This window comes from Micromesistius poutassou, assembly GCF_964030765.1.
Source record: "Micromesistius poutassou genome assembly, chromosome: 7".
Classification (NCBI taxonomy): domain Eukaryota; kingdom Metazoa; phylum Chordata; class Actinopteri; order Gadiformes; family Gadidae; genus Micromesistius; species Micromesistius poutassou.
Genome location: NC_140277.1, coordinates 7,347,229 through 7,360,938, shown reverse-complemented (window position 1 = coordinate 7,360,938; position 13,710 = coordinate 7,347,229). Strand labels below are relative to the sequence as shown.

Genomic DNA, 13,710 nt, shown 5'->3' with positions numbered 1-13,710 from the left:
TAGTAACCCGGTGCAATCTTAATTATCATCATTAACTGGCATACATATTTCATGTAGAAATATCAGTTACTATCTGATATAATATAATTACTATGATATAACTATCTAGGATAGTTTGGGTTTGTGATTGACAACAGGTGACAGATGCTATTCACATCCCACCTGTGTGGCTGTGTTCAGGAGTCAGACCCCGAAGAGATGGAAACCGCGTTACGCCAGGACGCATCGCATTTGGATTATGATAATCTCCTACAGGTAATAATATTGTTAGAGATTCTAAATAAATAAACAGTTATTAGAGAGGAACCTTTTTACTTTTCAAATTGTGAAATGTGAAAAGTATTGACGTCCCTACAGTTACCTGTGTGACATGTCACTTGACCAATGTGTCGCTTTATTAATTTACAGAGAATCCTCTCTCTCGAAACGATAAAAGAGAAGAATTGCCAACAGTTGATGGCCAAAGATGAGGAGATTGACACACTGAGATACAAGCTGAGTATGACACAAGAAGAGGAGGAGGTTTACGCCAGCTTCCCGGACCAGATGGAGACCTATGTTCAAGAGAGGGATCCTAATGATAAACTCATACAGTCACTGCAGACCGAGATGGTGGAAATTAAAAACAAGCTGGTGACCATGTCCACAAGATGTCAAGATATAGAGAAGACCATTAAGGGGCATCAGGTATAGTGATGAAGCTTCGGTACGCTTGTTGAGCTGAATGATTCCACTTTTGTATTGTTGACACTGGGTGGCAGCATTTGTTATGAAGTACTCATCCAAAACAAATCCATTTTTGAGATTTGCTGACTAACCTTGGTAACACTAGTAAACTTAATATATGTTTGATATTTTTCCACAGGACTATGATTCTGATGGCCAGACCTCCACCAGTTCTGCTACAGTTGCTCATATTCAGCTCAAAGATGTAAGCCTAAATACACACACACATACATATATATATATATATATATATATATATATATATATATATATATAGAACATATATTCTGTAACATATTCAAATTGAATACTATTATGTCATTTGGCAGAGCCTTTCATCCTAGACAACTAACATGGTTAGGGCATCTTGCTCAAGGAAGACAGGTAGACATGTGTCCATCTATCTTTGTTGTTGTTTTTGTTGTTGTCTTGTGATGGACGGCCCCAGGCCTTGGAGAAGAACCAGCAGTGGCTGGTGTACGACCAGCAGAGGGAGCACTATTTGAGGGGCGTGCTAGACAGACTGTCCGGTCTGGAGCAGCAGCTGAACCAAGCCAACCAGGCCCTGTCAGAGCAGCACAAGGAGGCTCATTCAGACGGTGAGGGACAGAGACATTGGGGTACGCTATACTGATACTGGCCCAAGCTATCAAAAACAATGTCTAAAAGACGTGCTAGTACATCTTCAATCCCCCCCCCCCCCAAGCAATAGTTAAACAAGCAATAGTGCCTGTGAGGTAGTGTGTCAGTCGGATGCATTAGAAGAGTAATCAAAGTCTTATGTGCGGGGCGATTAGGGCACAGCATTGATACCAAAGTGTTGAATTCAGAGCGGGAGAGGATGAGCCAGATGCAGGATCATTATGACAGACTCCTGCTGAAGGCCAAGACTGAGCTGGAGGCTCTTCGGGAGCAGCTCAAAGTCGCTCACGATGACCTGGACAAGATGCAGTGGAGGCGAGTGACACAAACAATAACCCAAATACAGCAACATGTCAATGTTTGTTGCTTGCTGCTTAGACAATAAGACAGGTGAAGCTCTGTATCTCTGTATCTCATATGCATTCTTGGGTCACTTAGGCAGCCCATCAATGTCTGGATTTCTTAAAAAATAAAATTGCAGCATTTTCAAAATCATCCAAAATAATTTTAAGAAGTTTTCTAAACTTTATTAGAAAATATCCATTTCGGATTGACAAAACTCCTCAAACATGTGTGCATGGGTGTGTATGCATGTGCGTGCATGTGTGTGCAGTTATGAGAAGAAACAGATCCAGGTGCAGGAGCTCCAGGAACAGCTCCTGGTGGAGAGGCTGAGGAGCCAGAAGCGTGCCAAGGAAGAGAAGAGTCACAGTGGGGAGAGAGAGAGAGCACTCAGGGCCCAGGCGGTGGACCTCCAAGAGCAACTGGATGAGGAGAAGCATCAGTCTGCTGAGCTCCAACTGCAGGTGTGAAAGACCAGGGTCTCTGCCATCATTCATATCATGACAATGACTCGTTTTAGGTCGGAATATAATTGCATGTGCTTTCATTACTTAATACATCAAGTGATCAGGGAAACAAGAAAAAACACTTTTGAGATAAATACAACAATTGAAAGCCACTATATTGTATTTAGTATATTTGTATCTGGCGTCCGTGTATATAAACTCAAATTCGGAATAGAGGTAAGTTAAAGTGTAAGTTAATAGGTAAGATTAGGAATGGGGTTTGCTTATACTTGTAACTGCTGCTGGCCGGGTTTGTGTTCACCCGTCAAGCACTTACAGATCCCTGCCTCCAGCAATATAACAGGTCGAAACAAATATAAAGCAAAAGAAATGAAAACGCCCCCACACATATTTGAGCTTGTTGATCAGATGTTAGATATAGAATAGACTTTAGAATCTAAAGCTTGATTCATGAGACCAGGGGTAAGGCATCCTGCATGTTGGATGTGGACATCGGGAATCAAAACCCGGTCCAACACCTTAACCAGTACACTACCCTGTGTTTACCCCTCACAGGTGAATGTCCTTCAAAATACAGTGTTGAATCACGAAGACGATCACAGGAAGATTGGGATTCTGGAGCAGCAGGTAGCCAGCGAGAGCACGCACGCGCGCGCGCACACACATGCACACGCACACGCACACACACACACACACACACACACACACACACACACACACACACTTCCACTCTCAATCGGCCTAGACCTCCCATCTTATTTAACCCTTTATTTATTAAGCGTTTAGTTTTAGACAGAGCGCTAGAGGTAGCCACTAATCCATCCACTCATAATGAAACCCTATTAGAGGATCAGCTGCTTCTGGGTTTACTCTGCTGCACTCTATCAGTGTGTAAGCTCACATATCCTCTTGTTTCCCGTAGCCCATCAACAATCACCCAGACATGTCCAATACATAACCACATCGATGTTAACACACTGTCCCTAGCACATTTCCCCCCTGGACTCTTTCCTTTTTACATCTAGACACACGGTCTACTATGAATAATGTCAATAATGTAGTATACAAGAATAATAATGATTACCTTTAGATTCTGTGTTTACATTTCTATATGTATATTGTATATAGATCCATTTCTTTCATATTTTTTGCAGATTTTCTGATCTTTTTTTGTGAATGTGTGTATTTTCTTATTCTTGTTATTGTCCTGTACTTCTGCTTGTCACACCCTTATCTCTTTATTTTCTCCATAACAGATCCAGCTGTCGTCCAAAGACCTGGAGGAGGAGAAACGTGACTGTCTCCATTTACAAAAACAGCTGTACAGAGTCCTCAAAGAGCTACGGAAAACCGGTAACTCCACAGCGTCAGAGGTCAGTGAAGCCAGATGAAAGGCAGAGATAAGTTAAGTTAAGATACTCCAAGATGGAAAATGCAAGCATCTTGGTTAATTAAAAACAAATTTTTGCTAATAAGCATTACAAAAAAGTGTGTAAGAGGCTTAGATGGCAATAGGATACACCGTTATTTAACTTAATTACATCAGGAAAAGCACATTGAGAGATCACTTTACCAAGAGCATCCATGCTGAGATGGAGACAGCAGCCGTACACTTCATGTGTCTGACAGTGTTGCCTCCATGCGTGCCTAAGCAGAGACAACATCAGGACGCCAGCGGGCATCAGACCAGCGGCGGTGCTCACAGCAGATCCCCGGCCTCCAAGCCTTCTCAGGAACATGGCGGCTCCCCTCGCACCTCCGGCGCTCTGAACCAGAGCATCCTGGAGTGCCCCTGCTGCCGGGCTCAGTACCTGTCCAGCCAGCACCGGGAGCTGCTGGCCCACCTGGAGCACTGCCTGGACTGAGGAGCGCCGTGAAGAGACAGGAGGTCTTCGCCTCCGCTCCGCACATGCCTCATGAGACTGTCATCATGAGCCTCATGAGTTTTTGGTTGAAAATAATACAATTAGCCGTTGAAGGTTTATTTGCGTTTATTTCAAATGTTTGTTTAAAAGTTATATTTAAAGTTTATTCGGAACTATGTGTTTTTCGTAGTTTTGCTATTTTTGTTTAGTTCAACACGCCTTAACCGCCTTAACCGTGCACTTGATGCTCAAGGCAAGGCATTGCACATTTTGAAAATTAAAGAATATTTTTTGACCACAGTTTTTCGTTAGTTTGTCATATCTTGTCACAGGTTGTGATGTTATTGGTCCCGCTGGTCAAACCTGATAAATAGCTCAAAACAGATTGTGTGCAGTAACCGTCTCTCACACTATTTACGGCAGGGGATTTGTATTGCTGCGGCTGCTGCTTTTGGTGCCACTCTTTAAAAGTGGGAAATTATGTCGTAAAAAAATCATAAATCACTTTGTCATTAATCATTTTTTTATGTTTGTAGTATTTTCATAATACAAAATGTTTATCTGCATGAAAAATAAATCCCATCAAGGGAGGCACTTGTAATGCCTAGTATTTTTAAATGCATAAATAAGCAAACACTTATTTATAGTATGAACCTTGCAATATAAATATTACAATACATTATGTCAAATTTGGTCACATGGTGTTATCACATTATGATAAAATACAGCAATTACAAGAGATCAATCACAACTATAAAGCTACATATAAATGATCTTTAAATGAAACACTGCCCCCTGGAGGCTAAATTGATTCATACCTATGAGGACGACTCAAATTACATTACATTGGCAGGAACATGTGCTTATATGTTGCTGAAGAAATATTTTTTTGAGAAGAGTATTGTTTTGCTATTCGGGTCCATACATATATTAATATAAACATTCCACTTAGGCCTATTTATAAACAGACAAGAGGATAAGCCTAATACAGTAACCAAAAACGGCATTATGCTTTAGTAATCAAACAGAGCAGATAACAGATAATATCACAGTTGGTTGTTTCAGTAACTGTTGATAAGGGAGACATGAGGGAGACATGAGTGGTGAACAGTGCGTGCTCTATTCTCGCGATGAATTATGGAATTTATCGCATTTTGGACACGTCTCATCCCTGCGTGGGTCGACAATCACTTCCACTGTTCTTCCAACAACACGTTTTTTTTCTTCTTTGGAATTTCAGTCATTCCATTCAAGTGTCCATTCTCTCCATGTCTTTCTTTTGCGCAAAAATAAATAAATAAAGGATGATCCATGTCGTAAACAAACACCGTTTCAAGACAGTCAATACAATTGCAGAAATGATATTACTCGGACGGTCCCTAGAAGGCATCGAAGAGAGGGGAAACACATTCGCACCAGCACGGCTCACAGAGGAAGAGGGTGAATCTCTCGGTGTTGTTTTGTAGTTGTTGCCATGGCAGCGACGGGCTATTGGACAGTGTGAAATCGATGTGTATGCAGTGAATCAGGGTTTACATGAAAGAGGAGCCGTGGTTTAGAGGCTGCCGGCAGCCCATCTGGGTCCATGGGAGTGGAAAGTGTTTAATTGTGGCCGGACAAAGTAATACGACGGCCCCAGAGTGGCTTTCATTCCATCACTCTATTAAAAAGGTCGTCTTGCAATCACATTTGCAACCACAATCGCATTTATAACTTTTGCAAACCAGAACTAAGTGGTTCATTTAAAAGCCGTTCCCCTATTGCAAACCAAACCACAGATTTGAATCTATATCACGGATTTAGCGTGGATAGGCCTATTTTCAATAAACGTCCACAGTCCATCATAATCATAATAACATTATGATTATTATTAACATAGGCCTAACTAGTGTTAATATTGTTCATATCTATATTATTATCATCATATGTTATATATAATTATATTTTCATCATTGTTATCGTCATCATTATCAAAGTTATAAAGTATTATTTGCTTTATTTGTCGTTTATTTACCTTACACACCTGACGCTCGCGCATAGGCTACACAAAAAGAAGAGGCAGGTTCTGCGCAATAGCAGCACATTTGCTGGCTCACTAAAGGGTTCCTTACTTCCCAGCTGATTCACCAGTAAAACCATGACAGCCATGTTAGGCGGATTGTACCCAGAACATGACCATCGCTTCTGTTCGGCATAGGCGTGGTTTTGGATGGAGGCGCTCCCTCTGGTCCCCTGTCGTGACTCGCACCTGCCCCTACACCGATTTGGTCCCCGTGCCAGGCTGGACATCTTCTGAAGGCTGTGGGCATTTAAACGCCTTTTAATCGTTATATACCTTTTCCAGAAGGGCTGTTTTTGAGTGGTATTTTAAAAAAATAATAACATCAGAAGAAAACAGGACAAGGGACTCATCGGATGGAAGTGTAGTGGGGGACAGTCAAGCAGACGATACTTGCCGTTTTTAACAACAAGGACGGCGTTTGGTGAAAAGAAAAAAGAAAAAAAGGTGTCGACTGGCCCTCTTTTGGAGAAGTGGGGGACAACACGGGCGAGGGTGTGTGTGTGGCGTTTTACATGTGTGTAGGATTACTCGACGCGCTGCACGTCTCGGCCCAGGAAAAGGAGGATTCACCGTCGCAAGGATGAAACGCGAGAGCCAGGAGACCCCCAAGAACCATCTGGTGTGGCTGGTGGTCGCGGCGCTTTTGCTCGCGGCGGAGGGCAAGCGCGCCCGCCAGCCCCGCTGCCCCTCGGCGTGTACGTGCACCAAAGACAACGCGCTGTGCGAGAGCGCGGGTTTGATCCCTCGCAGCTTTCCCCCAGATGTCATTTCATTGTAAGTCGTTGTCAATATGATACTATTTTTTTGCTTTGTGTCACCGTACGTTCATCGTATTTTTTTGCTATGTGCTTGTAAGTCGAAAGAAAAAATGGAACTAAATGCACCATAGGCTACTCTACAACTACCAACCGCGATGTGTCCAGTTTTGTATTGGAGTTCAGCACCGGGCACTATGATGTTTAAAAAAAAAAAGGTTTCTTTGTCATTTTGCTTTCCAACAGATCCTTCGTGAAGTCCGCGTTCACGGAGATCCCCAAAGAGAGCTTCATCCACACGCCTGCTCTGCATCTGCTGTGAGAGCCCTTCGCCTGTGTTTGTGTCTTTGTTTCGCCGTGAAGGTCCCCTGCGATGTGTCCATCGCCATGTTTAACCGGACAGAGACGTTTCCTGCTCCCCCTCTCCTTCGATTAATCATAGCAATGCTGGTATCACTCCCCCTTCATGGCTCGTCACATTGATGCACACTCCACGATGTGATGTCATGCACGTTATGAGAGCGTATTAATAGGCTGTAGTCCAACCGGTGTTTTCTGGCTGAGGTAGCTGTCAGTTATAGTAGGATGGTAAACAAAGCGTGGTTGTCCCAGTGATAGGAATCCCTTCATGAACAGGGACCCCATTCTCTCTCTCTCTCTCTCTCTCTCTCTCTCTCTCTCTCTCTCTCTCTCTCTCTCTCTCTCTCTCTCTCTCTCTCTCTGGGAGAAGCTGGAGTATTTACCTTGGGATATTAAATCACACAGTCTGACAATGTCGTATTTCAGTTAGGCTGCTTCTTGTTCTTAAAATATTTGATATAGTTTTGGTTTATCCATTTTTTTTCTTTTTCAACTTGTCAGTTTAAATTGCAAGTTTAAATAGAGCTATTTTCCATAAAGCAGGCTAATATATTTTTTTCAGTTGGCATGACATCATCTGTCAAAAAATATATATTTTGTAAGATAAATGACTTCCTTCCATGCTCTTGTATCTAAAGTCTTTTCACAGCCAATACTTTTGACACCATCAATGAAGATGCTTTTCTGGGCCTTCCTCATCTGGAGTATCTGTGAGTAGTCATTATTATTCATTACTATTTTAAAATGAAACGCTTCAGGAACTTAAAGTGCCTTTTTTGTTAAACATCTGCTCTGTGTTTTCTACAGATTCATTGAAACCAACCAAATCAAGTCTATATCACCTAATGCTTTCCGCGGGCTGAAAACATTAGTGCATCTGTGAGTAGACCTATTAACAACTCATTAGACCTATACAAATTAACACATTTACATTTAGGAAATTTAGCAGACACTTTTATCCAAAGCGATTTAAAATAAGTACATTTGTCAGAAGAAAGAGAAACAATATATCGCTGTCTGTACAGTAAGGATGTTCATAGAGTGCCAAGCACTAGAAATTGCTAGGTTAACCCATTCCCCTATACATCAAAGATAGCTAGGATAAGATGCTACACAATGCTAAGTACTTTTTAAGTGCCAACATAAAATTAACAGTGTTGGAAAAATGACTTATTCTTAGCCGTGTGGTGTAACTACGAGGATAGGAGTATAACAGTCTACCCTCATTTTACTTGAAGGAGCTGAGCTATTGTTATTGACCCTGACTGGGAAACATTAGTTTTTTTTAAGTGTGTGGTCCACATTTTCTTACTGGCACACAGGGATTTCTATTTTAATAGCACACACAGCTGTATTTAATGCTCTCAAGTAGAGCGGATCTCACTTAAAACTGAATAACAATTACAGACATTCTACATCAAAGTGTAAGTGTATGCTCACTAAAATAAATGTTTTTATACTTTATGTCATCTGTACTGTAGAAAAAGAAGCGTATACCTTTTCAGTGTGAAAGTGTTGCACAACTTTAGGCCTCCCTTGATATTTACACTTAATTACGAACACAGTATGTAAAAAAAAAAGATTGTTTTTTTACACTTGTAATTAGCGAATGCCTGCTAGTCTCCTGGGTAGCAGGCTGTACTGTTAGCCCTGCAACACGTAGCCTTGTTTTACTGCCAGCAAACAAAACATGTGTAGACACTCTGCCCTGCAATCGGGAACCACAAACTACATGGGCACACAATATAATATAGTACAAGAGGGTATGATATATGAGATGATTTGATGAAATAACATGGTAATTTGACATGAAAATATTTTATACAAGTTGATATTTGGAATTTCAAAGGAAATATATGATAGTAACTATTATGTAATATGCTATGATGCGAGATGCTATATCATTATATGATATAAGATGATATAGTCCCATGATAAAAAGATTGAGATATGAGATGAGATGATGGGTATGAAACTATACGAGACAATGGTGAGATAACATGCTATTTCCTTTCTCTTACAGGAGTCTAGCCTACAACAACCTGGAGACTCTGCCCAAAGACATGTTCCAGGGTCTTGAGGCTCTAACCAAAGTGTAAGTACACATGACTTCAAGCTGATGTTTCTCCATTGAGAAGAGTCGCATTCACAATACAGTGGTGGAGCTTTGATAATGCTATGTTGGCTGGCGTCTGGATTCCCTGACCCAATCAGGTAAGAGATGCCCAGATTGGTCAGAAATTAGCAGAGGAGCAGTGTAAAATCCAAACAGTCTCTTACAGAGGGAAACTTACAGCCAACCAGAACAGATATAACAAGAACAGAGCATTTCAACTCAATGAGAGCCGACAGATGTCGATGGCATTTCTAATGAAATCATAGCTCTGAAATATGACTTACAGCGCCTTTGAGAACAAAGCCATACCACTGCCTTTGCGGCTTCTGCCAAATATCTTAAAAAAAAGCACCAAAGAGAAGAGCTCTAGGGCCAGCAAACCTCTCTGTTCACTCAGGGGGCTAAATATAGACCATCTCTCAGTACTCCTCTGCAGTCAAGTCTTGAATAATGTGTGGGCAGGGACTACATTTAGCCTTATTAATATTGCATTCGGGTACTGTGGAAGACAGATGGGGCGGGGTCGATGGCCTGCTGCAGGAGGGCCTGTTCCCCTGTTCCCTCATCTCCCCTGAGTATAGCTCGACCCTCACCGCCGGCCAACACACCAACAGCCCACTGTATCAGGACTCAATATTAGACCTAGGAATGCCATTAGTGCCCAATCACAAGGTTGTTTTGCTTTTGATTTGATTTGAAACTTGATTAAATTTTTTTTTAAATAACTTAGATTTTTCTTTTATTTATTTTGAATCATTAAACCATTTGTTACCGGAGATGGAGCTTTACTCACTGACTGCGGATCTCCAAATGAAACCCCCCACCATGAGAACAGACACGTTTTGTCGTTATTTTCTGTTGTGTTGATACATTGTTGGTCTTTTATTTGGTCTATTCTTTGAGCATCCCCATAAATAATTGAATATTCGGTTCGTATCCATGCTACCCATGCTATCCAAAGGTTCAAACGTTTCCACTCACTTGCATTAGCACTACATTATTATATACACGTTGATTTACAAGGCGTCCCCTCCCCTCCTGACCTCCAGAGACCTGCGAGGGAACCAGTTCATCTGTGACTGTAAACTCAAGTGGCTGGTGGAGTGGATGGTCCACACCAACGCCACCGTGGACCAGATCTACTGCAAGGGCCCAGAGTCCCAGCTGGACAAGAAGATCAACGACCTGTCCCCCCAGTCCTTCGACTGCATCACCACAGGTGTGCTACCACAGGACGCCTGACCGCTCAGCAGCATGTCAGAGATATCCTTCTCTTTTATTCTTTAGTCATTTAGCCGACGATTTTATCCAAATTGACTTAGTAAAGTTGAGGAGTAAATGTAATTTAGGAGACGGTTGGGGCTGGGTTCCCTAATCACTAATACAATACTAGAATTGTTACATGTACAGTCAATATCTGTTGCTGAGTGCATTTATTTATCTATCTATTTATCTATCTATGAGCCTATTGCCCACTAATGAAAGCCCTTGCATTTGCAGTATTATGAATGTGAAGAAATGGGTGTCGGTGGTGAAATTCCCAGTATGCATTCAAATTCAAATACAAGTGCCGCACAGTTAGTGGTTACAACTTATATGTTGGTTCTGTGAAAAGATTGTTTTTAAGGTAGTTTGTTTGATTTCTCTACAGAATTTGCTTCCTACCAGTCTCTCAAGTTTGAGTCCCTGTCGGTGGAGTCCTTCTCCTTCGGGAGCGATGAGTATGTGGTGTTCGCCCAGCCGTTCATTGGGAAATGTAGTTTCCTGGAGTGGGATCATGTGGAGATGGTCTTCCGGAACTTCGATGACATCGACAGTAAGTCACTGGGTCACCATGACAACATGGACGAAGGAAATAAGCAGTTGTTGATGTGATGTGGTTGAGAGCTTTACTTTCGTTACGACCACCCGTGGGTAACAGCCACAACATCAAATTGTTGTTTCCACTTCCTCCTCAGCTGCCCACAGTAAATTGAAAGAATAGATGTATTTATAACAAAATAACACGGGTGAAAGACACACACACACAACATTGCTGACATGGAAGTGGAAACTGGTCTGTTCTCACTGGCCTGGATATGCCAGCTGAAACCTGCCCAAGCAATCATTACAACACAACCAATTAACCAATTAACCCCCACAGCAACAAAAACAACAGGAAAACAACAAAAGTACAGGACAGAGGGATTCACAACAAAATTCACAAAACATGAAAAAACATTAAAATAAACACACGCACACACACCATGGGTGGTAACACTTGGGTTGGTAACACATGAAGAGATTCTAACCCACTGATGAACACCCTCTCTCTCTCTTGCCCCCATCCCCTTTTAGGCACGTCCACCGTGGTGTGCAAACCCCTGGTCATCGACAACCAGATGTTCATCATCGTGGCGCAGCTGTTCGGCGGCTCGCACATCTACAAGCGCGACGTGTCGGCCAACAAGTTCATCAAGATCCAGGACATCGACATCCTGAAGATCCGCAAGCCCAACGACGTGGAGACCTTCCGTGTGGACGGTGAGTCCTTCTTCGTCATCGCCGACAGCTCCAAGGCGGGCTCCACCACCGTGTACAAGTGGAACGGCAACGGCTTCTACTCGCACCAGTCCCTGCACCCGTGGTACCGCGACACGGACGCCGAGTACGTGGAGATCTCCTCCAAGCCCCACCTCATCCTGTCCAGCAGCTCCCAGCGGCCCGTCATCTACCAGTGGAACAAGGGCAGCAAGCAGTTCGAGCGGCGCACCGACATCCCGGAGATGGAGGACGTGTACGCCGTCAAGCACTTCCAGGTGAAGACGGAGCTCTACCTGTGCCTGACGCGCTTCATCGGGGACTCCAAGGTGATGCGGTGGGACGGCGCCCTGTTCCGCGAGCTGCAGACCATGCCCTCCCGCGGCTCCATGGTGTTCCAGCCCTTCACCGTGGGCAGCTGGCAGTACGCCATCCTGGGCAGCGACTACTCCTTCACCCGGGTGTACCGCTGGGACGCCAAGAAGGGCCAGTTCGTCCACTTCCAGGAGCTGCACATCCAGGCGCCGCGGGCCTTCTCGCCCATCTCCATAGACAACCGGCAGTTCCTGCTGGCGTCCAGCTTCAAGGGTAAGACGCAGATCTATGAGCACCTGGTCATCGACCTGAGCACCTGATGGAGGATCTGCCATCCCCTAACCACCACCCCCCTCCCCCCCCCCCCCCAAATTGGTGGAGTGAGCAATTGTTGTACTGTTGGAAGCCGGATGTTTGTAGATTGTGTTAATAGAGGTGTCAATGGTGGGAGAAAGGTATTATCGGTTGAATCCTAACTTGAGAACGACAAGCATAACTCTGTTCGATTCCTGCTGTATATTCTACTTTTCACATTAATATCAACACACGGCTATAGTGATACATGAATGCTTGTGTCTCAAGTTAGGATTTGATTGTTTTTTTTTCCAAGCGTAAACACATGACCACGGACACACACAAGCTATCTTGATCAACACAACGCTCGAAATGTCCAGTTTTGTTAATCCATTGTATCTTGCCTTTGTTTAGATTTTTTTGGTGTCAGATCAAAAAAAATCAGATTTTTTGTTTAACCATTCACGTGACTTAACACTCTTTATACGATTGCATATTTCTCAAGGGAAGATTAAAATAGTACTTTTTAATATATCGCCACGTTAGATAAAACCAGGTAAGAAAACTATCGGCCAAAATGAATTGTTTACATTTTTATGTCTTTCTTTGTGTGCGATACATGGTTTATAAATGAAACTTTTGTAAGTTTTCAGAGGGACCAAGGCAGTTTGATAAATGTTTGTTAGGGGAAAAGGAAATTCTTTTAATATTATGTTTATAGTTTGGAAAATAAAAGCAATCTTCTGTAAGGACCTACTAAAATATCCTTACATATTATTGTAAAATGTTTGTACGACATTTAAAGTATTGAAAACGTTCATATCAACACTGTGTTTTTCATAACATATATTTAAAGGAACTTTTTGAATGTGTTTTAAAATATTTTCACATGACTTTGAAAGCCGAATGAGGAACCGGACAAAATAATGATATTAACTTATACATGTATGCAGTTGTGCCATCTTTAAAAACACAAGTAATTGACTAACACCATACAATTGGAGTGAATAAAATCTCTATCATCACACGTCTTTATCTGGCTGCTACATCTCTTCTTTGCTGCCCAGCTAGCGTCACGTAGCATGCAATGCTACGGAGTAAAAATGCAGGTGGAGGTCCTCATAGCTATTTAGCACACATCATACTTTACATTGGAGTCATGGGACAGGTGCTTATATCCAAGGCAATTGACAGTGAATTCATACACATCATTGAGGAGCAGGTCAAGGGTTAGGGCATCTTGCTC

The 13,710-nt window shown here is 42.5% G+C and overlaps 2 protein-coding genes across 2 annotated transcripts; both read left to right on the top strand.

Moving 5' to 3' along the window:
- Positions 1 to 144: 144 nt before the first annotated feature.
- Positions 145 to 4,042, top strand: LOC311350253 (centrosomal protein of 55 kDa-like; the record flags this gene model as incomplete). Its single annotated transcript, XM_084470249.1, has 9 exons — positions 145 to 255; positions 409 to 687; positions 866 to 931; positions 1,175 to 1,325; positions 1,557 to 1,683; positions 1,982 to 2,174; positions 2,733 to 2,804; positions 3,434 to 3,550; positions 3,830 to 4,042. The coding sequence occupies 9 exons, from the start codon at positions 145 to 147 to the stop codon at positions 4,040 to 4,042; spliced, it is 1,329 nt and encodes a 442-aa protein (XP_084326375.1).
- A 2,292-nt stretch (positions 4,043 to 6,334) lies between these two features.
- LOC311350335 (leucine-rich glioma-inactivated protein 1-like) lies at positions 6,335 to 13,253 on the top strand. The gene is made up of 8 exons (XM_084470340.1): positions 6,335 to 6,878; positions 7,106 to 7,177; positions 7,858 to 7,929; positions 8,027 to 8,098; positions 9,243 to 9,314; positions 10,385 to 10,554; positions 10,987 to 11,151; positions 11,673 to 13,253. The coding sequence occupies exons 1-8, from the start codon at positions 6,685 to 6,687 to the stop codon at positions 12,488 to 12,490; spliced, it is 1,635 nt and encodes a 544-aa protein (XP_084326466.1). The 5' UTR covers positions 6,335 to 6,684; the 3' UTR covers positions 12,491 to 13,253.
- The last annotated feature ends 457 nt before the right edge of the window (positions 13,254 to 13,710 follow it).

Coding starts and splice junctions, on each gene's coding strand:
- LOC311350335 (XM_084470340.1), top strand. CDS start 6,685: ATGAAACGCGAGAGCCAGGAGACCCCCAAGAACCATCTGGTGTGGCTG. Junction 8,099..9,242: donor CTGAAAACATTAGTGCATCT/GTGAGTAGACCT, acceptor TTTCTCTTACAG/GAGTCTAGCCTACAACAACC. Junction 10,555..10,986: donor CTTCGACTGCATCACCACAG/GTGTGCTACCAC, acceptor ATTTCTCTACAG/AATTTGCTTCCTACCAGTCT.